The 27,065-nt window shown below is 36.6% G+C and overlaps 2 protein-coding genes across 4 annotated transcripts in view; one reads left to right on the top strand and one right to left on the bottom strand.

The window, feature by feature from the left end:
• Window positions 1-27,065, bottom strand: part of LOC135216031 (uncharacterized) — a 922,226-nt gene that overhangs the window by 290,084 nt on the left and 605,077 nt on the right. The gene's annotated exons all lie outside the window — the stretch shown is intronic.
• On the top strand, window positions 6,894-11,074 carry LOC135216028 (uncharacterized). The gene is made up of 2 exons (XM_064250967.1): window positions 6,894-6,998; window positions 9,894-11,074. Exons 1-2 carry the CDS (start codon window positions 6,975-6,977, stop codon window positions 10,434-10,436), a joined length of 567 nt encoding a protein of 188 aa, XP_064107037.1. The 5' UTR covers window positions 6,894-6,974; the 3' UTR covers window positions 10,437-11,074.

Below are 27,065 nucleotides of genomic sequence, written 5' to 3'. Positions count from 1 at the left end.
CACAGGGTCCGGCGAACGAACAATGCATATTTATGGTTGACGTGAAAAACAGCCCGAAGTGGGATGACCGACCAGTGTTCATTAGTAATTATCTCACTCTTTCAACTGACAAGGAAGCATTTTTCTTTACTGAAATTTAACGAATCGTGCATCTGTATTGATTCAATCCTGTTTGTCGTGTCGTGTCGTGTCGTGTAGTGAACAAAATCTGGTACACTGTTGCTATTCTCAGTTGTCTCAACTGTGCAAAATAAATGCCGACATAACATCATTGAATTTCGGACTACTTACAATGATTTACAGAAGTAAAACTTATTAACAAATTCATGGCTTCCACGTCGTAGTCGAGTTTTACCAAAGTTTTGATTCAACGAATAACAACAAAACTTCCGCGATTCAGTCGGACCAACCAAGCTGTGCACACTGTACACCATAACCCCGGCCATACATAGAAAAAACAGTTTCACAAGTGAGACATCCACTTTTTTGCCCACAGACGGCCCATCTATGAGCCTCACTTTAATCAGACCAACCAACATCCGTCGGAACACGGTAAATTCAAGAGCATTTAGTAGGTGTGAATTATTAAGTATTTTTCATTGAGATTGGCCATGCTTATAAATTTTGGCCATTGATATATGGCGATTCTTAAGACCACTTGGGTCATATCTAGGAGAGGGGCCAAGGTCACATTCCATAATGGGGGTGGGGGGGAGCGCCCCTTTTTCCAGTATAGGGTAGCCTTCGTAATTCCACTATTTTTTGGAGTAGAGTAGTGATTTTGGGCTCAAATGTCTCAGAATAAGGTGAAGAGAAGGTACTTTATTCTTTTGTGCCCAATAATGTATACATGTGGTCCGAAGATCAAATTGAAAGTTTCATATATAATTTTCCTTCGTCAAGCTTTTTCTTTGCATATCGACTTTCATTAAATATATATAATAATATATATATATATATATATATATATATATATATATATATATATATATATATACATACACACACATATATTTCGAGCACTTCCTTCCGCGTGTGTGTGTTTGTGTGTGAATGTCTTTTACTGTAATACAACTGCATAACATGAAGACAGAAGGCCCATAAAACACTATTTGAACATTGTGACCATATATTTCGGGCATTTCCTTCTGTGCTTCTGACCACAGGATGTTTTACAAATCATATGCAGGTGTGGCAGTAAGTCTCTATTGGTGACCCAGGAAGGATGGGAATTAAACTATTCCCTGGTGACTTCTGGCCTCATTAACTCCAGCCTGGCGACTCGTCCAGTGGTCTGATATTTCTTGGACACCTGCTTGAGGAGCGGTCTAAGGATTAGTTCCTCGATGTCATCCGATTTCCAGTGTCCTCCGAAATAATCCTTAGGCCGCTTTTCAAACAGGTGTCCAAGAACATCCGACCACTGGACGATTCTTCCAGACAAGAGTTAATGAGGCCAGGAATCACCAGGGAATATTGCAATCCCATCCTTCCTCGGTCACCAATAGAGACCTACTGCCACATCTACATTATGATTTGTATGTAAACTTTTGTAAAACATCCTATAGGATGTTATTGTATCATTCCCAAGAATATATCTACTGAAGGCTATTAAATTCTGTATAATAAATATATATTTTGCATTATATGTATATATAAATATCACAATTATATGCTTGTGAAAATAGATTTTGTGTTTTATTGATTAGGGATGCCCGAGATCAAAACTGTTTTTTGTTAAGACAATAAACAATATTATGGGTCATTTGAGCCCAAAATCAGACTTCTACCGAAAAAACTAACGGAATTATGAAGCTACCCCATGCTGAAAAACGGAGGGTTCCCCCGGCCCCCCCTAATGAAATGTGAACTTGGTCCCTCCCCTAGATATGACTCCAGTGGTCTTAAGAATCACTCTATATCAAAAGCCAAACTTTTACATACATGGTAAATCTCAACAGTGTATCCACCCACACCTACTAATTTTAAGGCATGCAATGCAACCTCTCCTCGACCTTAAACCCCAAACTTGGACAGACTCGACCTTAAACCCCAAACTTGGACAGACTCAATACAACCCCAGCTTAATTCTTAACTCTCTCCAATTTGGCTAAACCACGTCTTTTCTCTTCTTGGGAACATGGATATTATTTTCTCTATATACTTGACTGGCAGAATACTCTTCCGCGGTTGTTAAATATAAAAATGCCCACACTCACAACAACAACAACAACAACAACAACAACAACAACAATAATAATAATAATAATAATAATAATAATAATAATAATAATAATAAGCTAAGTAATTAGGAGCGATCCCAAAAGCTACACGACCATCATTCGACAAAGTCCAAAGATTTATTTCTTCTTTCAAATTTTATTGAAACTGCATGCCTTGCTCTTCCCCATGTAAAGCTACTTTAAAAAAAATACACCTGGATTTATTAAAGTGATCGACACTTGGCAATGGGTAATATAAGCTTGTGTATCCATATGCTCTAGCATGAGTAGAAAAACTTTTAAATTCGATAACTATGAGTAAATTTTATAAACACCGTCATAGTAGTACGTAATTAATAATAATAATAATAAAGACATAAACACAAGGTTATTTTTTCTGTCATAAAACCACTTTAATGATTCAAACTAGCCTCGGTGTAAAAACAAAACTTGTTGGTAGTGAAACTAAACAAAAAAATAGGAGAGTACAAATTAAAAAAATAGGGGAGTACAAATTTAAATGATTTCATTTTCAACATTATTTGATGGCCACGCTGCACTTCTCGGCGCAATTGTCTTTCATATTCATGGGAACTTTATTCTGCAGACGTAACATTAACTATTTTTGCTTTTGTCTTGCAATATTCACTTGGTTTGAATAATAATATTGGAAATAATTTCTATCTTCATCTGAGAGAGAGAGAGAGAGAGAGAGAGAGAGAGAGAGAGAGAGAGAGAGAGAGAGAGAGAGAGAGAACAACCTTGATTTCGTACCTTTCAAGCCTAAACACGCTATGTTCGGTGGGACGTAAAGTTTAGTTTTTTTACCTACTTTGCAGATCCCGTAAATGGAATGAAAAAATACAGGAAATGTTCGAAATCTGGTCTTTACAATTGCCAGTTAGCTTAATCTCATGTAGATGTAAGCTGACAAAGTCCGTCATTATTTCAATGGCCTTATGGAAGTAGGTGCATGTAGCACTGTCCTTGATTATGAAATTCCTGAAATAAAGTCTTGTAATTGGTAATTTAGTATATCAACAGTTTAACTTTGGATTTATTTACCTAAAATCGTTATCTGTTATTACCCGAAAAGGATCGGAAATCATTTATCTAAAAATCGTTATCTGTTATTACCCCGAAAAGGCCTTGGAATCATTTTAATTTTCTTCCGCATATATCTGCTACAGGAACGTCCTTGCAATAGCAGCCTTTATTAGCACCCAATTTTCTATAACACTGCATCGTTTTTGATGGAACAAATGTTGATGAAGGAACTTGTCTTGCCCCGTTGAACTTTATCCAACAACTTAAATGGACGGCAACACTTATTAGTGAATCCAGTTCACTTTTATTGGGGTCTTTGAGAACACTTTAGCTTTTTTCCTCAGAGCAAGGAGGTGATAAATACATACACTCGTTTGAAACCCCGAGTGCTGGTATAAAATAAAGCCCAGTATGCCATTAACCCTTCTACATTTACAGATCACAGCTTATTTTCATCTTCATTTCAAACTGGATAGGAGTTCAAGACTACAACCCAAAACTACGAGAAAAATATAGATGCCCTAAGAATGTATCTCAGCCCGCTACCATTTTTGAGAAAGTGCCAGTACAATGAGAGTCCTGTTTTAGTTTTAAAAAAACCACCCACCATCTGTATAACTTTGCTAATAAAAAACTAAAAACATTAAAAAAAAAAAGATGAAAAGTCTGAGCAATTAATATTTCTTATTGTTTTTTTTTTTAGAGAGAGAGAGAGAGAGAGAGAGAGAGAGAGAGAGAGAGAGAGAGAGAGAGAGAGAGAGAGACTTCATCGCCCAAGTGTAAATGTGCCCGACTACTGAGGAGATACGCATTTATTTATTTATGTATAATTCAGGAAATGCCATAGTGGGCAAAGACATCTCCCTGCTAACCTCATATGGTTAAATTTTGGTTGTTCGATAATGTAAGTTACCGTTGTTGAGGGCAGTAAGTTCATAGATGGGAGATCATCAACAAATACTTTAGTTAATAAACATATGTGCTAAAAAGAAAAAAAAAACTTGTTCTAAGTATAAGCAACTGCTTCAGGAAAATGACATATAACGAGAAAATACAACATTGAATAGACCATGTCCAATTTCCAGTAAAGATGCGGTACAGAGAAATATACTCAGAGGTGGGAGAAAAGCCGAAACACCTCTCCAGCGCTGCTTGGATTCCCTGAAGTGGGATCGATATCAAGGAAAAATAAATAACTGAGAAGAAAGTGCTCAGGGCCGATGTCTCTGAAGACAGAAGGCCAGAGATGGCTGGGAGACTGGAAACCCGTGGAACAAGAATTGCAAGCAGGAGAAATGTATTATACACAGCATAACCTGTAAGCACACCATGATCACATACATACATATATATAATGTACTTACATATGCATAAGCCCACACACCCAAACAGAATGCACCTCGCCACAAGTGATTTCCTGCACTACTGAGGCCAACAAAATGGGATTTTCAGGAGAAGCGCCAATTCGCATCCACTCAACCCACATCAACATCACGACGCCGCTGGTCAGCATCACTCCTTTGCAAGTGCGACTTTCACAGCGAAAATTATGTTACTGTGCTTTCTACGCTATTTACGACGGTTACGATTTTGTTAAGACGTGGACAGAGAATTCACTTTGGTTTTCAATTCTCTCTCTCTCTCTCTCTCTCTCTCTCTCTCTCTCTCTCTCTCTCTCTCTCTAACGCATTTTTGTTTTAATGTGCTATTTAACCTTACGTATCTATGGTTCTAATTTCTTCTACTTAGGTTCTTGCAGTTATTTGATAAAATGCAGTATAAAGATAAACTTGATGTCGACATGTTTTCTACGTCAAATGATGGGTAAAGTCACTGGCTTATATATGAAATAAGACATATCATTAAAAAGTACATCTTTTTCAGATATCGTTTCATATTATTGAGTTAATACTAATCAATGGATTTTTAAGACGTGGATAAAGTAGAAAGCCAAACTGATGAAACCGTTCAGTAAGCTACTTATCTAGAGCGCTACCCTTTGCACATTTGGAACACTATCTGAAAATGAACCTGTTTATCGGGCCTGATGACATTTGACCATGCTGTCCTTCCTTAATTTTTTTTTTATTTTTTATTTTCTCTATTGTACTTGTTCGATGATAACACTGGCAACTTGCTATCCATAAATGAATTAAAACGCTGGTAACGATAGGCAAAGTGGTTCTCAAATGTGTTTTAGAAATGGCTGCAGCTGTTCAGAATTCTAACGATGACTTTATGCTGTTGGTAAACTGGCCTGTCGATTAGCTACTGGCTTGGATCTTGCTATATGAGCATCGTAAAACTAGAAAGCCGTACAGACTATCAACTATGCACGGAAGTAACAACCGAATCACCTTTCAGCATGGAATCAAGAGTCGCGGTTAAGAGGCGACGAGCCCACTGATCAAGTTCGACTCTTTGCAGGAATAGAAAATAACAGTAAAAGACTTTATCATCAAAGTCGTTCAGTTCCTCGCTGGACGAGGTGTTTTCGCGCTCGGCTGCCAATCCGGTGGTCCAAAGTTCGCATCCCGGCTCGGCCAACGCGGAATCAGAGGAATTTATTTCTGGTGATAGAAATTTATTTCTCGAATAAGTGTGGTTCGGATCCCACAATAAGCTGTAGGTCCCGTTGCTAGGTGACCAATTGGTTCCTAGCCACGTAAAAATATCTAATCCTTCGGGCCAGCCCTAAGAGAGCTGTTAATCAGCTCAGTGGTCTGGTAAAACTAAGATATACTTACTTTATCAAAATCGTTTTGTTTATTTGCCATACATATATTGCTAGGAATGTGTTCACGTAATTCATCACAATTTAAACGCAATTCATCACAATTTAAAAGCAATGAATAATTACTGTCATATTAGGCGAAAAAACAAAAAAAGGCTGCAGAAAAATACAGAAAATAAAGACAAAAATAATGACGTAATGTTGGCATAACCATCAAATAAGTACATACATTTGCATATATATATATATATATATATATATATATATATATATATATATATATTGTGCGTGTGTGTGTATGTATGTAGATATATATATATATATATATATATATATATATATATATATATATATATATATATATGTATATATATATATTTATATGTATATATATATATATATATATATATATATATATATATATATATCATACATATATATATATATATATATATATATATATATATATATATATATATATATATAACCTATCTCCCGTTTTTACTTTTCTGAAATTACAGACAAAATGGGTGGAAAATCGACTTTTACTGACACAAGTCCGCAAATGTATTTGTGCCGAATTCTGCGAATTGGATGTAAAACGTCATTCTCAAAGCCTGCGAGCTGCATGTCACTGGGAGGTTATCCTAAGAATTATATATATTTATATATTATGAAGTAAATGAAAGCCTTTGATGTTTTTTCTTTACTTAATGCAAGGGCAAATTCCACCGTTAAAATTACCTTTCACTTTTGCTTTATTTTTGGTTTACTGATGACTTCATTGCACTGTATGCATGGGGCTTTGGAAAAAAAATACACTGGCAACTCGTAGTACGTTGGGTAAGCCTACCGCCCTGTGCTCTGTATATATACAAGACAAGTGAGTCAGGACCTGTTAGTTGTTTTGTGGTCATCCTCTCGTACATTGGTCCTCCTTTGCTCTTCGGCAGTCGACAAACTTTTCAACAATGATTTCCATTACGGGAAGGAAGGTATGAATTGGAAATACAAAAGTGACTTCTTCTGTCACTAATAATACTAACCAATAATAGTAACACCAGCATCAAAAATGCTAAAACACTGTAATCGATCAATACTTCATTTAAAATAATATAAAATTTGATACATGTGTAACCTGTCATTAGCGTTGTGAGAAAGATTTTCATTCATTTCGTGTTTTTTCAGAAATTAAATTTTCATTTTGGGGGTGGGGTGTGGTGGGGGGGGGGGCCGATCTCTTTGCATCCAATTCCTCCATTTTTGAAGATCTTACTTAAAGTTGTTATTTAAAGCACACCTTCCTTATAGGTTAGAGGAATTAGAGGAATCAAATTCCAGTTGAACATAATTTGATACTGAACACGTGTTGTACCATACATACTTTTATACATAGAATATTTATACTTCTGAATTTGATACATATATGACACAAGTTTCAGTTAAACATGTTTTGATACTGAATACGTATGTGTCTGGTATCATACTCTTTCATACATACTTTTCAAGAACTGTTGTCTATCATAAAGTTTTCATACATCTCTTCCTGTTCAAATGCATTGCAACTGAAATAATTGATCTCAGTACCTCATGGTTTCAAAATATGATTGAAAAATAACAGTAAAACTTGTTTGATAATCGAAAATTTCAAAGTTCAAATATTGAAATTATAATTACATGAATTTAGTTATGCACCCAAAACAATCATAATCTTAAGTGGGTGATGGGTGAGATACTATTAGTTTTCCTTACTTTCCTTAGTTTTTCCTTTCTTTTTTGCACTAAAAGATTTTTGTTTCGAGTTCTATGCATAATATAAGCATAGTCAGCCATTTTTTTGTAGTTTAGGAAGAAAAAAAAAAAAAAAAGCTTCTTTTCGGTTTGCAAACCTACCTGTCATAATACATTACTTTCTGAAATTCCGCACATTGCAAAACAACATACACTACCACATGAATCCAAAGCAACACACATATTTTTCTTCAAATCGAGCTTTTACAAGATAGAAAGTCTTTTGGATATCCAGGCATACATCAACGGCATGTAAAGAAACAGTGACACAGCTTGATATAATAAAATCAAAACTGAAGTCGGATTATAACAATACAAGACATAAACCCTTGTGCGCTCACGCATATATAATATATATATATATATATATATATATATATATATATATATATATATATATATATATACATATACACACATATATATATGAATGAAAACTTTGTCATTGCCAACAGTTCCTTAAAGGTATGCCTGAAAGTGTATGATCCCAGACATATACGTGTTCAGTATCAAACTGTGTTCGACTAGAATTTCATTCTAGTTGAGCACAGTTGAACGGCAATGCAGGGAGGCTAATGAGAAAAAAAGGGGGGATTGTACATTCATAATGGCGACATACTATCCTTCTAAAATATCGTTTAACATAAAACTTAAATTAAAATTACACTCTTTGTAAGGCCGATGATGACCTCCAATCCGTCGACCACCTTCAACTAAGGCCACGAAAAGGGGAGGGGATGAGTAGGCACCTTCACTCTACAGTAGAGACCTGTTGAAAACCAGGACGCTCTGCTGGGGTAACTTCCTTAGAGGGTCAAGGAGTCCGTGTGATATATATATATATATATAATTGGGGACTATTTTTTTTATATTACCATCTAACCAACCCGTCCACTTTTGAATTGGCATATTTGTTTTATAACTTTGTCCCTGTATTGCCGTTTAACCACGGATAAGACAAAGTTATAAAACAAATATGTCAATTTAAAAGTGGACAGGTTGATTGGATGATAATATAAAAAAATAGCCCCCTAATTTTGTTCATTATTCAACATAACGCTGCTGATTGAGGAAGTTTGTACACCAAGATATATCCACATTCAACAATAACTTCCTGTTCTTATGGGAATTCCCCATATGAATGACTATTTATCATGTATACAACTTACAGACGCGCCCACACACACACACACACACACACACACACACACACACACACACTATAGTATACGTGTGTTTGTGTGTTAAAACACGCAATCAAATTTAGGTATTTTATTAAGCTGTGTTATGTGCTCTTGGTGAAAGTATTTGAGTGTAGGTAAAAAGGTAAACTTGAAATTGAATGCTGGAAAAGTACGGTATCACTAGTATACGGATATCTGGAACACAGTTTATTAAATATAAGAATGTATGTTGGGAGTATGGAAAAGGTTGGCTAACTATGAACTTTAGTGAGGCTCATGCTAAGCACAGATAAATCATAGATAGGGTGTCTCATATAAGATAGAGGGATGTCTGGAAGAAAAAAAAATAAATTACATGAAAGCAGGGTCTAAAAATGCCCAAATTATATTTTATCAAAGGATTCTTGCGCTAGAAGTTGTTACAGAAGTGACCTGTGGTTCAAGAATTCGAGGGAGAGAAAGCAGGTTTAACAACTAATTCTCTGCTTAGCATAGATGCGGATAAAGATGTGTCAAAATGCCCAATATGGCATAATGAAGTGTCTTGAGAGCAAGTTAGTAATAGGGGAGCATAAAGTTAAAATAGGAAGGACGCCTACAAGTGCTCTATTGACATGACAGAAATTTTAGAATGAAACGCTCTCAATGCATAGGGAATTCACAATTGCCAGCTTGTCAATAATACAGATCAAGTTATAAAAAAAAAACATATGAAGAATGAGAAAGACGTTTTCCTGACAATGTGTGGAAAGTTGAAGTGTGCCAGCAATGATGTAGATTCCAATACCTCTCAGAAAAAAATGGCATTTTCTTAAACATCATAAACATACAAAAACTCAGAATCCTAAAAATGTATCTAAATATGCTATTTCACTTTACCCCTATCAATCTAATAAACTAAACTTCCTACCACAGGTCATAACAATGCTGTTTTGCTTAGTGGCGTTGGGGAGCGCCACACCATTACCTAGTGGAGAGTTTGGAGGTAGACTGCAGCAAACATCACTCGAAACAAGAGAATTTGAAGCCCCCAGTGGTACTGCTGTTGGACCTCGAGCCTTAGGTGCCATTTCAGACTCCCTGCCACTGCTAGGACAGCTGCTAACAGATACCAATGGCACACCTATGGAAAGGATCAGCAAACTATCCCTGAGTTTCCTGCCCGCAGCACGAAACATAATCGAAGCGAGGGCGCAAGAGGACAGCAACTTCGACAAGGACTACGCCCTGCAGCGCCAAGAAGCTGCTGAAAAGGTCGTCCCCAACATCTTGCAAGGAATCACGCAGTTCATAAATGGCCTTCCTCCCGCAACACCCGTTCCTGAGATCTTCATCCCTCCTGTGCGGACATTTACCTTCGACAACCCTTCTGTTCCAGACCAGACAATTGAGGGATTCACCATTCCAGAGACAGAATTCTCACCGAAAATTGTAATTCCAGATATTAAAATTCAGTAAAGAAAAAGACGAAAAAGAAATCATATGTATTTAATTTACAAGATTTATGAATCTTTAAGACGGAAAACATATATCTAGTTTTCAAAACGGCGAGTATGAGGCAATCAATGTTCATTACGAGACACGATGATTTAAGGCCTATTTTGATTCAGCACCTACTAGTGTTAAGACGCTGAGAGCAAGACTGCCAGTGCCCATCTTGGTGCAAAGTGATTTAAGGCCAAGTGGCAGCCAGTAAAATTTAGATGAGTAACTAAACAAGGATTGTAAGGCAAGTCTGGATGAAGATAGAGTTCCAAGAGAACAACTGGGAGGCTTACATGTTGGTTTCAATTTTTTTATCACCTCCAAGTTCATAAGAGTTGGGTCAAAGAGTTACATGGGGGATAATACGTGATCACATTTAAAAACTAAGTGGATGTATACCAGAGAGACGCATGGAACGATCAACAGATTACATTATCCTACATTTTAAAGTCTACAATCTCATTCATATAAGTTATAATTGAGTTGTTGCTATTTTATGATGAAGCAAATGATTGCCAATTTTTCGCGTTTCCCCTTACCAAAGTTTTAATGTAGTTATAAACTAGCTGTTAATAAACATAAGGTATGTAAAAATAAACAGTATTTCAGTACTTCCGAACTTTTTCATGTTCCCTGAACGTTGTCGATCAGACTTCAAAATAAAAAGATAAAAGACAACATACATTGGACAAAACCAGCAAATGAAACCTTTGCATTAAAACAGAATAATCTTCGAATGAACAAGACTAAATGTCGGCTGGTAACATTTGCTCGATTAAACCCCCGGCATGTATTTCAATCCTTTGTATGAAAAGAACGGTGCTCTTTCACCGAAAGCAGTGAAAGGTGCATGAAAAAGGTGAACGGGAAATTATACGGTTTCTGAGGAAATGCAGCTGCAACAAGAATATTAAAATTTATCGAGATATATATATATATATATATATATATATATATATATATATATATATATATATATAATATACATACATACACAAATGGGCGTATGTGTGTCTGTGTGTTCCACATACACTTTGAAACACATTGAGCAATTTCAACCATCCCTGGCACCAAAGGGAGGGGCGCTGTGGGAAGGGGGGAAATGTAAAAATGACAGTAAAGGACAGATATTAGTGTCTAATCCTGACTGGGAGGGGGGGGGGGGTGAGAGGTAGTTGAAATGTAAAAATAACCTAAACGGCAGATTTTAGTTTCTAATTCAGTTTTTGAGGTTGCTGAGAAGAATATTGACCCTCCTGATGTCCTATAAGTCCAAGTTCAACCATGATAGGAAATGGGGGTGAGAAGTGGTTGGGAAGGTGGAGACACGTAAAAATAATAGAAAATGACAGTTATTAGTGTCTAATCCATAGTTTTCGGGGTCGCTGAGATGAATAGTGACCCTCCTAAAGCCCTTTAAGTCCAAGTGCAGCCCCAATAGGAAGGGAGGTGAGAAGCAACTATCTTAACAGGAATGAGAGAGAGAGAAAAAGAGATTTCTAGGGCAGCACCGGGTTGGCCAGTTGGTGTGTGTGTGTGTGTGTATATTATATATATATATATATATATATATATATATATATATATATATATATATAAATAAAGGTATAAGCTATGAAGGAAAAAAAAACAATGGAGTTTCTACAAGATCTTTCGGCTCAATGTCCTTTACTCAGCAGATAAACTGACTTACATGAGGAATTGACAGTACAGGAAAGGTCGTATAACTGACAGATAAGGATTATAAGGAGATTAGTACCTAGAATCCGGCACACCTGGAGAATGAGTAACCTTTCTAAACAAGTATAAACATGGGTACAATTAAAAAAAAAAAGATTAAGTAAATCTGCTCAGACACAGGGACAAGACAATTAAAGGATTATATAGGGTGACAGCTATTCAGATCTTTGGTAAACAAAAACTTATTCACAATACGTATTAAACACACATATACAATGTAGATATCTCTAAGGCAACTAATTTGTATCTAAGTCTGTAATTATATCTCTGAGGTCATTCTTGAACATGTTATAAATAAAGGGTCTAAATGAAACAGGCCACGACTAATATTAAAATGGCAGATTCTAAAAGATTTCGTGGTAAGACATCTTTTGACTTTGCAATTACTGAACTATCAATCCAATTTATTCGGTGGTTGTTTTCACTTAAATGAATGAATATTGCATTAGATGTTTGTCCAGTTTTTACAGAACATTTGTGCTGATTTAATCTTAAAGAGGGGCAGTCCATACATGGAATTCTATATATAATGTTGTTGCTTTCCCTTGGGCAATTTCTTATTAACATTCCTTTTAGTGTGTTATTATAGGAAAAAACAAGGTTGACCTTAAAGGCTTTTAACAATGATTTAATGGTTTCAAATCCGTTAAAATAAGGCAAACTGAGAATGTTCTTAGAATTTTCTTTCTCCATGTCACTTACACTATAAAACTTTTTGAGGGCTTTGTATGTTAGATATTTGTTATAATAAGTCAGAACCAAGGAAAAGTAAGACCTCTCTGTAACCAGATTCATTCATTCTTGCCTGTATGCAAGTTGCCCCTGAGAACTGGAAGCCTCCAATCTCTCTAAACCCCTCTTTGCTCCCATTGGCTGCTCTGGATTTGATCTCGGCAGGTGTCCTGAATGAGGGAGTGGCCTACCCAGGCTGAAATTATAAAAGAATGGGGCCGCAGCAGCTCTGCCTCAGAAAAGCTCAGAACTTTCTCAAGCCCTGCAGACTCCACTTCACCCCTTTCACTCCCCTGCCTCCTCTGGGGGACACCACAAGTGTTATACCTCCATAGTGCACAGAAATATCAGCAAATGAGATACCAGACCCAGGATTTCCAGGTACTGTGAGATGTAAATTTAGTGCAGTCAGTGAATCGTCTTTGCCTCTTGTCTATATTTCATTTCCATTCTTTCAAGGTGACTTTCCCCCCTTCTTTGTTTAGCTTCTCACTCCCCAATTTTGGTTCAATACTTTGATTAATTCCCTTGTGATGCTAGTAAACATCCCCCCTAGTTAATTCAAGCAACATAATGCTCCTTTCTGTATAAGCTCCCAGTCGTTCATGACCCTAGAGTGAGTTGTAATATTTTATGCTAAGAGCAAGTGGTGTGTGACATTTCCCACAGGCTCCTCACCTTAGTACTGATGCTAAAATGCAATCTCTTTCCAGACAAACACTGTGCCTAATTGTGGGGGAAATTGGGAACCATTTGTAATAAGGCTTGCATTGAAATAACCTGTTTTGTGCAAATTCTGATCTCCATGCCTGGTTCATTTCCCTGCCACATGTTTCCGGTGGACCAACAATCAACCACCTCACTAATTCCTGAACCTACACGTATCTAAATGTAAATATCATTCATATCATTCATCTAAAACTAAAGTCCATAATTTATGCAAATTCCTCCTTTTTCAGCAATATCAGCCTCGTGCCACAGATTTTTGTTTGTATTAACTCTCGTCCCTCAAGGTAAGGCCATTCTTAAGTGTGCTAGATTACATATTCAAGGAGGGAACGAGTAGTTCATTATATTATATTATATATATATATATATATATATATATATATATATATATATATATATATATATATACACACACACACACACACATATATATATATATATATATATATATATATATATATATATATATATTGGTATATATTATATGTATAATCAACAAATTCTATTCACAGCAGTTAAAGGTGAGGCATGAATTCTTATTCATTGAGAATAGAGTCATTCGCCAAAAATGCATCAATAAGTGGGGACAACAACAATACGCTTAACTCTTTAATACAAATAATGTCCTTAGCCAATTATCCGAAAATCCGTGCCTGAAGTTCATCCCTATAGACCTGTCATCCTGAACCACTTCACTATAAAAACGAATTTAAAATCGTTTCTTGACACCTATCGTCCTGAGCCATTTAGTTGATGACCATCACTCCATACCTGTTGATTATCATGCAAGGCGACCTTTTAATAAATTTAATGGGGGCAACTTTTTGTTGACACCTGTAACCCTATGCTATCTAAATAACAGCCCAGTAATTTTAAACAATATCTTTAATGGAGATCGCTAGAAAATATGGATTTTTTTCCCTGTAAAATTTTTCAGATGACTAGAAATTAAATCTTGTTCCGATTTTTAAAATACATTCAAAATTAATATTATATTGATCCAGGGCAGCCTGCAATCTTTTTTAAGCTGCTACTGGAAAGCTAAATTTCGCTAGCTCTTAGTACGTCGTGACAGGACTTATTTATGATTACTGTATTGAAGTGTTTATATATAAAAAAAAAAGGGTAGTTGAGTGTGGGGCTAACACCCGTATTTTGTAAAAATTTCCTGGGTTAATGTACCGTGAGACTGATATTTGCCATCTGGTGAGTAGGGAATTCGTCCAAATTGAATCTAGAACGCACAAATTCTTAAATATATAGGGAATAGACAAGTGTAGGTTATGTTAATTCTTTTGAATTGAAAACGGAATGAAGTCACGAGCGTTTTAAATTTTTTTTTTTTTTTACCTCTTATTTACATCACCGCAACGCACTTGATTTGAGAAGCCATGCTGTATGTTTCACATACTAAGTGCATCTTCGCCTTAACTCGTTTTAACGAAACGAGGAAGATGGAGTTTCGACGTGGAGACCTGTCCCGTTTGATATTCTATAAGACATATAGCCCTCCGGTATTCTTCCTCTTGACAATCTTTGCTAGTCTTTTAAAATAGGACTGAACTATATGCACGCAGATAGTACAAATCTTTATCCAGTTTCGTCATTTCACCTGATTTGATAAGAGTCTGGTAGTCGTATTGAGATCTAAAACACATTCTGAGCCACCGAAACATCTAATAACCTATCTTCCAGTCCTAACAAAAAAGGTCGGTCTTATATGTAAGGATTATATATCCATGCACAACAAAGGTTCGTCTCACGCATTCCAAATCTCTCAAGATTTCATTACTGGAACTGTTCCTCGCGGTGGATATCAAAAAATATACTTATATGTTTTTTTTTTCTTCTAAAAAATGAAGTCGTTTTTATTTCATTTAAGCACTGTAACAATGATCAAGACATCTGTCCAAGAAATTCTGTTTCCATTTAAAATATTTTTTTTTATCTCAATATGGAATGCATATTCAGCTATATTTCCAAGCCATTATTGTTAGTCTGCGACATTAAAATGTTTTCTCGTCGAGTACACATCGCCGACTTTCGGAAGTTTTCCTTTCGCATAAACTGCATGGCTATCTTAGTGTCATGCTCCTTAGTTACCTTCCATGCGAGTAATAATTTCTCTGGATATAGAGCTTCACTTGTAAAAGATTTGATCTCGGTTGCATTTTGCACATATTTTTCTTAAATTATATAATGTTCACATACGAACATTTTATTCTATGGAGGCTTGCTAATCAGGATGAATACCCTAGATAAATACTTCCTTATCTCTGTTCCCATTTCGATTGAAAATAATGACGATACTGTTTCCCCATTTTGAATTATAATAATGATGATAACAATCACATTTCAACTGCATCTGTTTTAAAGAACACCTGCTGCCACTCGACAATGAAATTACATGAAGTAATTGCACTTCAACATAATCACTGTATGACATGGCTAATTAATTTTTTTGAGGAGACAGATTACATAAAATAATTGTTTTGTTTGTGGAATTAATAGAGGTAACCGCGAGAATAGTACGGTTTTAGAGGAACTCGCGAACAACTGAAATTCCAAAAGTTCTAGTTTCACCTTTTTAAACTGACATGTGACCTTAGAAAAAAATGTCTATATAAAAAATATCAGGGAAAAATCGTTGCCCACCTCCAAAGTAACTACCTACCACCGAAAGACAAATAAAATTTGACCGTTGAATTAAACAGTGGCCTGCCAAATCGTTGTTACAAATAAAAAAAATGTTTGGAGAAAATTACCACTAATTCAACAGTACCAACCTAAGTCTCTCGGAAACAACAAATTGCTGGCGTTTGAACTGAACAGTGACCTCTTAAAACGGGTAAAGGTAAAAAGTTATTTTGGGTGAGAAATCACTAAAATCTACCAAAATACTTTGGAAAGGCTCTGCTTACCAAGTTTTACGAAAATTTAGAGAAATATTTGAAGTTTAGGCTTAAGACATACAGTTCAAGGTAAAGACTAAAAGTATGGAAAATACCAAATTATCCAAAAGTATCTCTGTTCCAAGTATCTAGCAAAACTTGAATGATGATAATTAACTGAACTACGACCTTGAAAATTGGGTCACTGTAAAAAAAAAGAAATAAATAAAAAAAAACATCCTGAAACAATAGCCGCGGACGAGAGATAATTGGTGAGAAAAACCCTAATTGTATAATTTAATATTAGCTTTGCTTCAAAAAGGGGCAAAATACTTGGGCAAAAGGGTTACCAACACTTATGCATGTTTCACGACAATCAGAATTTAAAAAAAAAAAGGGAAGGAGATTAATTAACATAATACTACATGGTTCCATAACATAGATGCAGACAGCTGCTTCATTTTACAATAATTTTTCGTTTATATATATATAATTTCATCTTATCTGCTCTTTTGTAGATAATACTCTAATAACAGCTATTTTTCAAAATATGCTTCAAGATTATTTTGTCAAAAATTTACATTGAACTGTATTTCATTCGGCCTCTACTCCAACCAAAAAAATTTAAAAATATTTAATAAGTGTTCGTAAAATAATTTGCTCTCTCCATTAACATTACTTGTGATGAATCCTTGAATTTGGCATGTAACTTAGGATTCTTTCCAGGCTAATTACTCGACAGCAGGGGCTATTAAGGGTACTTTCCCATGCTTTGGAAATGAAACAATTAATGAAATTTTAATTATATAGTTTGTTTGTATGGTGCTTTTTACGTTGCATGGAACCAGTGGTTACTCAGCAACGGGACCAACGGCTTTATGTGACTTCCGAACCACGTCGAGAGTGAACTTCTATCACCAGAAATACACATCTCTCACTCCTCAATGGAATGGCCGAGAATCGAACCCGCGACCACCGAGGTGGGACGCTAATACCATACCAACCACGCCGCTGAGGCGCTTTTAATTATCTAAGAAAATAATACAGCATACATCATACCATGAACGTTAACATGCAATCATATTGGAATGTGTTTGGTTAATCAGTTACTGAATTTACTTACTTTTTCTTGAATAGTGAAAAAAAAACATCTAGTTCGTGAAATGGTTACAAGATCATATGAGTTTTTCATTGAATACGCCAAGAAATTGCAAGATTGAGTTTTCTTCGGTCTGAGCAATAGCGCGGTGTCTCTACCGCTAAACTACGTTGCAGGAAACTTAGGAAGATATATCAAATAAATGTCTCCAAGATGATTAATCCTTCGTGGAAATGGGAGAGTTAACTATGAATTGCTGGGGAACTGCAGATTGATTGCACTGAATACAGAACTTCAGGCCTAGGCCAAAGCACTGGGACCTATGAGGTCATTCAGTATAAAGGTTTGAAAGGTGTAACAGGAGAAAAACCTCCCAGTTGCACTATGAATCAATGGTTAGGAGAGGGTGGAGAGTAAGATGGAAGAAAGAGAACATAGGGGGGTACAGTTGAGGAAACGAAAGGGGTTGCAGCTAAGAGCCGAAGGCACACTGCAAAGTACCTTAAGCAATGCCTGTGGGGCGGGGGGAAAAGAGAGAAAGAGAGAGAGAGAGAGAGAGAGAGAGAGAGAGAGAGAGAGAGAGAGAATGCAAAAATTTACCCTGGCGTCACAGCAACTTAGATCATCGAAACAAGAGAGAGAGAGAGAGAGAGGAGAGAGAAGAGAGATAGAGGGGGGGGGGTATGTGGGGGGGGGGGGGTAGGGGCTGAGCGGGTTGCTTCTGATCACGAAGATTTAGATGGCTAATCAAATGAACTGCATGCTATAAGGAAGATATGTAAATAAACCCGGAAGAGTGAGTTGCAATATGTTGCAGATATTTTCCACCGTCCCCTTTATACTGCACGGCACGCAAAGGCCTTAGTACAGATAAGGGCGGTTTACAGCGTTCATAAGTCCATGCCGTGCCCAAACTAGAATGCGAGTAATGTAATGAATGTTCGAAAGATATAAATGGCAGCGTTATAAGCATCTGGGTACGCTACCCTTTCGAAATCTTTGCTTAACAGAAGAACCACTTGGGTAAGGAATACTCACAATCAAAATCTCTCTCTTTTCTCGTTATCGCTCTTAATATTACTTCTATTTCCATGATGAAAACCACATTGCTTGGTTTGTGGTTACGATAACACGTGTTCTCTCTCTCTCTCTCTCTCTCTCTCTCTCTCTCTCTTACACACACAACATGCAGACACACACGCACAAACACAGACATGTATTTGTCACACTAAACCTGAAAATTTTTAAATTTTCTACGTTTAATTCTATACATCTAAAGCGCAATCAATTGTAATAAATTTGCCCTAGTAACACCTTATTTCCCAGAGAGAGAGAGAGAGAGAGAGAGAGAGAGAGAGAGAGAGAGAGAGAGAGAGAGACTATCTCTACTTTACACACCCAGCCATTCAATCAGTAATCGTTATTTACATGAACGAACCTCAATGAAACTCGCCTTTACTACACCTCACCTCAGAAAATGCAATAACACATCATAAAACGCATGCCTGAGTTTGGACGCACATGAAATAGTATGCCTGAGTTGGCAAAGGATATACCTCTCGCTTTGAGACCCATGAATAAAACGAATGGTCGAGTCTTGCAGGAATGCTATTGCTTAGGCTCCATGAATGTAGAAAATGGAATAAACATTTCGTTTTCTTTGATTAATTTGAGGGTAGCCTGCTTCAAAGGGCATACAAATCCACCGTCCCAATTTCACCAGTTTGTGCAGGTTTTAAAATTGCTTCCCTAAAATGCTTCCAATGTTGGCATTAAAACGGCTACTGAGAGAGAGAGAGAGAGAGAGAGAGAGAGAGAGAGAGAGAGAGATCGTAAGTGTCAAGAAGGTTATTTTTTTTTACTAATTCATAAAACAAATGAGTAATGGCAGCAATTTATTAAAATAAAACCTTATTGTTGCCGAATTAATACTTACTCTAATAAAATCCAAACATTCTGAGGAACTTTTGGAAAGATGTAAAAAATAAATGAACGATTATTTAAATCTACGGAAACAAAGACAATATACTTTTGGGCTTTTGGGGAGATATACTTATTCACCTCGCATAAGGAAATGCAATTTCTCTGCAAGACTGCGGTATATTAGGCTTAGTGTTGGTAACATACATGTTAACATATTACCGTCTCCGACTGCTTCGTAGGGGAGAGGTTTATTATTACATAATATGACGACGACTAGCCTTGCGAGATGTAAAACTAACTAAATGATATGCAATTAACCAGTGTAACTTCAAGAACATTTACATTACAGCTTTAAGTTTTATAAAAAGGCAGATAGAGGAAGATTTGATCTTTCATGAACGCTTACATGTTTCTACGGGACTAAACTGCACCTTTGTTCTTGCTTACGTTCATGCTACTGATGTTTTGAGCTCTTAATGTCTTCACCATTTAACGTGGGAAACATCATAGAAACCGCAATCTCTTGATATTACACTGTTACAACCTTGCTGTATTATAACTGGATTATAACTATTAATTATCAAGGACTAAACTTCATACATATCAGTATGTATAAAATTTAGCTTTGGTAGCAAACCACAACATTAGTGTACAGAACGAACTTACAACACAGAACGGCCACACTTTCAAATGATGGAAGCAACAAGTTATGTATAATTGAGATGACAATTACATGACAAAAATCGACCAATCAAAAATAAACATACATTCCTTTCACCAAAGTATGGGACATTTTTTCAGGGGCTCTTTGAAAAATTCTGCAGTTAGTTTTTCGTGTTATCTTTGTAAAATGAAAGTTCTCATCCCCACTGCGTGAAATCTAGGGTCTTCATGACAAATGAAGTGGAAATAAATGTTTTAGCAGAACATATGAAGAGACAACTTCCAGTTTCGCTTAAATTTGTTCGGTTAAAAGTTAACGAGTTAATCAACAGATGTGCTAAGCCATGCATTTGTTCTTAGACCTCGTTAAGAATTACTGCAATTTCCAAGTCTTTCTGTTAAAAGTTTTAGTAACAATAAATTTTTCCAACCTATTACTTTGCGCTTACAGCCAGCACCTCTGCACCTCAGACTCCCGCCTTTATGAAAATTCAGATCAGCATTGTAGGGTGACTACAAACATATAGGTATTCATTGCATGTGAATAAAATAAAATAATATATATATATATATATATATATATATATATATATATATATATATATATATATATATATCTATATAATATAATGTACATTAAGATCTACCACTAACACGCCATTCACATACTGTCTTGCAATGCATAAAAAATTAATATAGTTATTAACTCATTCCTAATTGTCTTGCGCAATGTCAGCCTGAGTTCCCATTTTGTCTAACATTTCATAATAGTTCTTTTCAACATAATTCTTTCGGCTATCTCATTGGTCTCCAACCTGCTATAGACATAATACCAATAACAACCTTAGTATGCGCAAAGCTACTTTTCTGACTAGATTCTCCTCCTTGCTGAAAAGAACATAATAATAATAGGGGGGGGGGTTAACATTCATGTAACGAATAAGCTCTCAAAACAGATGGATCCAATTAGAAGTAACTTTGAGGTTACTGATGAACGGGGAACCTTTGCTTTGGCTTTATCAAGTGCCAAAGTCGGAGATTCAGAAGATGCCACTCTCTCTCTCTCTCTCTCTCTCTCTCTCTCTCTCTCTCTCTCTCTCTCTGTGAAACCCAGCTCAGTGAATGACATTGAAAATAATAATAATAATAATGAATCAAAATTTTGCCTTAGATGAGCTTTAAGCCATATTCACTTTAGCTTTCAACTTCCAAACATTTGAACATTATTAGGATGTAATATGTACCGATAAACATTAAACATTAATATTTGGGGTTGCCCTTTTATTTTGATGTTCATCACAGCAACAGATTTTGGTAAAAATAACTAAAAATGTAAAAAGGAGGACTAAAGGGAAATTTGATAGTTCTCTTCATTTTGAACATTCACGCAACTGACTGAACGTGTGTACCACTTGAAATGTATTTACAGAAACTCACATTGAAGGATTGCTCTTCATGCAAACCCACCATCAGCAAACTCGTCGAGCAAATATCACAGCATTCAAACGACATAACCACGCGAAATAACATGCACACTTGTACAGTCATTAAATTAATTTTTACCATATTTAAATTAAGTATACATCCACCTGTTATTCATTCTTCTAAAAGATTTATCATATTTTCAGTAGCTTGCTTGGGTTACCGTGCTTTTTAAAATTGTCTTCCCCATACAATCTAATACTGAATCATTTTTACACCAAATTCATCTAACATTCCAGCAATAAATCTCAGTAAATTTAGCATGAATACTCAATAAGACGTAGAATAAGAAATAACTCATCCTATACGCAACAGATATTAAGATATAATCTGTCAATTTAATCATTAATTTAAACTAACAGCAAGTTTAAAAAGTGTCATGGTAATCGCTCTATAGCAAGGAATTATATATTAAGGAAATGAAAATACATTTTCTTCAAGTAGGTCTGCAGCAAAGAGGTCATTCGCGCACGTGTTGGAGTGCCTGTTCTCATGATTGTTCTAGAATCGGCAGGTGAGGTATGGAACTCGACAGGCGCCGACATGTCGTGAGGAACGCAGCGTATTATGATGCAACATTCCGTCTAGATCCTTCTAAAAGTCTGTGACGTTTGCTGGTAGGCCACGCCCCCATATTGCCATACAAATACGACTGACGAAGTAGGAGAGATCAGATCATCAGTGGGAGATCAGCAGCAGAGATCATCAGTTAGAGACCAGCAGAGATCAGAGCAGAGATCATCAGAGAGAGATAAAAGAAGAGGAAACAGACGAAGGATAAGAGAGGGAAAAAGGCGCTCAAGAGTTTGATCGAAATCTGGTAAAGTCGTCATCAGGGAGTGGACGAACGAGATATTTCGACTTTGAGCAAGCCTTCAGAGAAGAAACGTCCTACAAGGTGGTTTTGAGGAGTAACCTGCCCTTCGAGTACCAAGTATAGACATTGTTTTCTTCAGTATGGAGTCAAGAAGACGTCTGAAGTTATAATTCTGCTTTGTAAAGCCATCGCTTCGAGCATTGATTTCCGACAGCTGAAATACTTGCCAGCAAGTATTTTCATTACCTCAAGCAAGTATTTTCATTACCTCACTGTTTCCCCAGTTCATGCAGCGTAAGATTTTACTTTTGTTATGTAAATAGGAGAAACCATTCTGGATTTATCTTTGTTAGTAAGTTTGTAAATAAACCTTTGTTCTGTTTGTGTATCTTTCTATATTCGTATCCCCAGTTTCAACTGGTGGTGTTGAATTCTTTTTGTTTATTCTAATATTGAAACTTTAGCGGACCTCTCAGGGTCTGTGACATTAGTGGCGACCTTGCTAGGCTATTTGGCACCGTAACAGATTGAAACAGGGAGAATATAGAAAGAATCAGAATGAGTGAGATGGTGAAAGAGTTTATTGAGTTGGGTAAGCTTCTAGGTCTAGAGGGGAATGATCTCCGTATGTTGAGAGGAAAGAGAGAGAAAAGTATGAGAGAGATGAAAGAGCAGCTGAGAGAGAAATGGAACAAGAGAAAGAGAGAGAAGCAATGAAAATGCAGCAAGAGAGAGAAGTAATGAAAATGTAGCAAGAGAGAGAAATGTTGGTAATGCAGCAGGAAGAAAGAGAGAAAGAACGTATGCATGAGTTGGAAATTGCTCAGTTGAGGCAAAATACTCGTAACAGTCGGACAGGTGAGAACGAAAACGAAGCTGATAGGATAGGTATGAGTGCAGTGTTGAAATTAGTACCAAAGTTTGATGAGGAAGACGTACCGACATATTTCACGTGTTTTGAGAAGTTAATGGAAAGAGTAGGTTCTCTTAAAGAAATGTGGACTATATTTACAGCCAGTTTTGAGTGGTAGGGCACTTACTGTGTATAGTTGTATGTCTAAGGAGGAATGTGATGATTATGATATTAAGAAAGAAACTGTTCTTAGCGCGTATAGGCTAGTACTGGAGGCGTACCATAAGAATTTAGAAAGTTGAGAAAGGACGAGAATATTACGTATGTAGAATACGGTAAGAAGTTTTTGATTGGTTAACTTCCGCCAAAGTTGAGGATTTTGATGGTTTAATGAACTTAGTATTGCTAGAAATCTTCAAAGATACGTTTCCCCTGACATTAAGCTTTACATAGAAGATAGGCGAGAAGTATCTTTTGCAGGAGCAACTAGGTTAGCAGATGAATATAGTTTAACTCATAATTTGAGTGTTAGTAAGAAACGAAATAATCCTTTGTCTGGTAGAGTACAAAGCGGTAAAGGTTTCAGTTCTAGTAATAGCAATGCGGGTAAAAGTGACTATTCCTGTTATACATGCGGAAAACCTGGTCATACGTCTAAGGTTTGTAAGAGTAAAGTGGCATTTAGTGGTTCAGAATTAACTTGTTTCCGATGTAATGTGAAAGGGAATTTAGCAAGAAATTGTGCAGTAGAAAGGAAGGACGTTAAGAAACCAATGTCTCTAGTTAACCTTTCGTCAAGTATGGATGATATGATGCGAGAAACTAGTACATATTTTGGTGAATTTCTGTCAGAAGGTTCAGTTTCCTCTTTTGGAGGATTAGATTCAAGAGAAGTAGTCTTGCTTCGAGACACAGGAGCTGCTGTCTCACTAATTAGGAGAGAGAGTATGCCAGACAGGGTGGAAATCGATATGGAAGAAAAAGTCATGTTAGATGGATTTCCTAACACTTGTGTTCTTTGTCCTTTGTTGAAGTTGAATTTAGAAATTCAGGTAGTGTCAGGAGAAGTGAAACTTGCAGTTGTTGACAGTTTGCCCGTTGATGGCGTTGACATTATTGTCAGTAATGACTTAGCTTTATTCAAGAATGTGAATCCTGTTGTAAGTGAGATTCCAGTGCCTGAAATGGTAGTAACTAGATCAGGTTTAGATACAGACATAGACTACGGTCATAATTTGTTCATGGATTTCGAACGAGTGTGAATTCGTGGATTCGAATGAGAGTGAGTTCATGGATTCGAACGAGAGTGAGTTCGTGGATTCGAACAAGTGTGATAGAGGTGGCGAGGTTGATCTTGGCGTGAGTGTGGCTGAGAAACCTGCCTCTGTCGGTGACAGTGAAAGCCAAATGGAAGGTGTAGCTGTCAAGGGTAACGTAGTCGATGTAGTGGAATCAAGTACTAGTTACAGTGATGAATTAGGCACTAACCTTTTGAATAAGGATGAGCTATTCAAGTTTCAAAGAGAGGATGAGATACTAACCCGAATTTTTGAGTGTGAGCTGGATGATGATCTCAATGATGTGTGTAAGGAAACTTTTTGTTTAAAGGACGAAGTTTTGTGTCGTTATGGTCGGCCTAAGGCAGGTAGTAAAGAGGAAATCACAGAACAATTAGTAGTTCCTAGGAAGCTTCGTGAATTAGTTTTGAAGTTAGCCCATGATGAACAAGGACATTTGGGAGTAAATAAAACTTTCAAGTGTATTAGTAGGGTGTACTTTTGGCCTAAAATGAGGAGTGACGTAAAGAGGTATGTTTTAAGCTGTCATGAATGCCAAATTGCCGGGAAACCAAATAAAGTAATTCCCAGAGCTCCGTTGTGTAATATTCCTTCAGTAGGCGAACCTTTTGAGCATGTAGTTATCGATATGGTCGGACCTTTGCCTAGAAGTAAGGATAGTGAAGATTACATAACTAATCTAGAGTATTATAAAATCAATTTAGGAGATGCTTGGCAACTAGCGGAGGAGAACGAAAGTGCTTGGCAACTAGCGAAAGAGAACGAGAGTGAGAGTCAAGGGGAAACTAAACGGAAACCTGATCTTAGAGCGAAAGAGAGACATCTCTGTGTAGGAGATAAAGTTTTAGTATTAGTCCAGAAAAAAGGTCCTCTTTATCGTATAAGTTCGAAGGTCCTTTTTCAATTTTAGAGAAGAGGGGGAATCTAAATTATTTAATAGATATGGGTAAGCGTAGAGCAAAGTGGCTGCAAGTAAACTTGCTCAAGAAATATAATGAACGCCCCGTGCCTGTAGTAACGGTGTCTCAGAAAGAAATTAGTTTTGAGAAAAACTCCGAGGTGCTTAAGAATTTCAAAGTAAATATATCAGGGTTTAGAAAAGGAAAAGGCGAGGGAAATACGTAATGTTTTAGTGAATTATCCTGAAAATATTAGTGACAAACTAGGCCTAACCAATGTTTTAGAACATGATATTGAGTTGCAGGACACGAAACCCATTAGGCAAAGTCCATATCGTCTGAGCCCAGAAAAGGCAGAATCTGTGAGGAAGGAAATTAGTTACATGCTAGATAAAGATTTGATAGTACCTAGCAAGAGTGAATGGGTAATTCTGGTGAAAAAGGAAGATGGATCAGATAGATTGTGCATTGATTTCCGGAAGGTAAACAGTGTAACTAAGCAAATTAATTTTCCCTTACCCAGGATTGATGATTGCTTAGATGGAATCGGAAATTCCAAGTTCATCTCAAAGCTTGAATTGGCTATAGGTTATTGGCAAGTAGCTTTAAGTGAACGAGCCCGGAAAATATCCGCCTTTATAACGCCATTTGGTAGTTTCGAGCCCAAAGTTATGGCTTTTGGCTTGAAGAACGCAGCCAGTACTTCAAAGGTTAATGAATAAAGTTTTAAATGGCATTAACAACTGTGTCGTGTACTTAGATGATCTTGTGATATTTTCAGAGACTTGGGAGGATCATGTAAGGACTTTGGCAAGAGTCTTGGAGGCCCTTACCTGAAGCGAATCTCGTTCTTAATCTAAGGGAATGCGAATTTGGGAAAGCCCCTATTACTTATCTAGGACATAAGGTAGGTCTTAGTAAAATCTGTCCAAAGGATCGGAACATAGAAGCTATTGTGAATTTCCCAATCCCAACAACTAAAAAACAGGCCATGAGATTTCTCGGAATGTTTCGTATTTCCGTAGATTCGTACCCCATTTCTCAGAAATAAGCGCTCCCATAACTAATCTGTTTAAGAAAGGACGCAGTTTTGTATTTGATGTTGCGCGTGTGGAAGCCTTCAACAAGTTAAAGGTTATAATGATTCACGTGCCAGTTCCTATTATTACCTGATTTTGGTAAGGAATTTAATTTAGCGATCGATGCCAGTGATATTGGCGTAGGAGGGGTTTTGTTACAAGAAGTGAATGGGATGAAACTTCCAGTTGCCTATTATTCAAAGAAACTGAATAAAGCGCAACAGAACTATTCCACTATTGAGAAGGAATTGTTTGGTTTAGTTACTGCCTTGGAGAGGTTTAAGAATAAGAATAAACGTCTCATGCGTTGGAGTTTAGAATTACAAGACTATAACCTGAAGATAGTTCATATAAGGGGAAAGGATAATGTTATAGCTGATAGCCTCTCTAGAGATTT

The sequence above is a fragment of the Macrobrachium nipponense genome, chromosome 6, assembly GCF_015104395.2.
Source record: "Macrobrachium nipponense isolate FS-2020 chromosome 6, ASM1510439v2, whole genome shotgun sequence".
Lineage (NCBI taxonomy): Eukaryota > Metazoa > Arthropoda > Malacostraca > Decapoda > Palaemonidae > Macrobrachium > Macrobrachium nipponense.
This window is presented reverse-complemented; position numbering and strand designations above follow the sequence as displayed.

Bases quoted from the DNA above. Each gene is read 5' to 3' on its own strand.
- LOC135216028 (XM_064250967.1), top strand. From the start codon at position 6,975: ATGATTTCCATTACGGGAAGGAAG. The intron at 6,999-9,893 runs GTATGAATTGGA...TTCCTACCACAG, and splicing joins TTTCCATTACGGGAAGGAAG to GTCATAACAATGCTGTTTTG.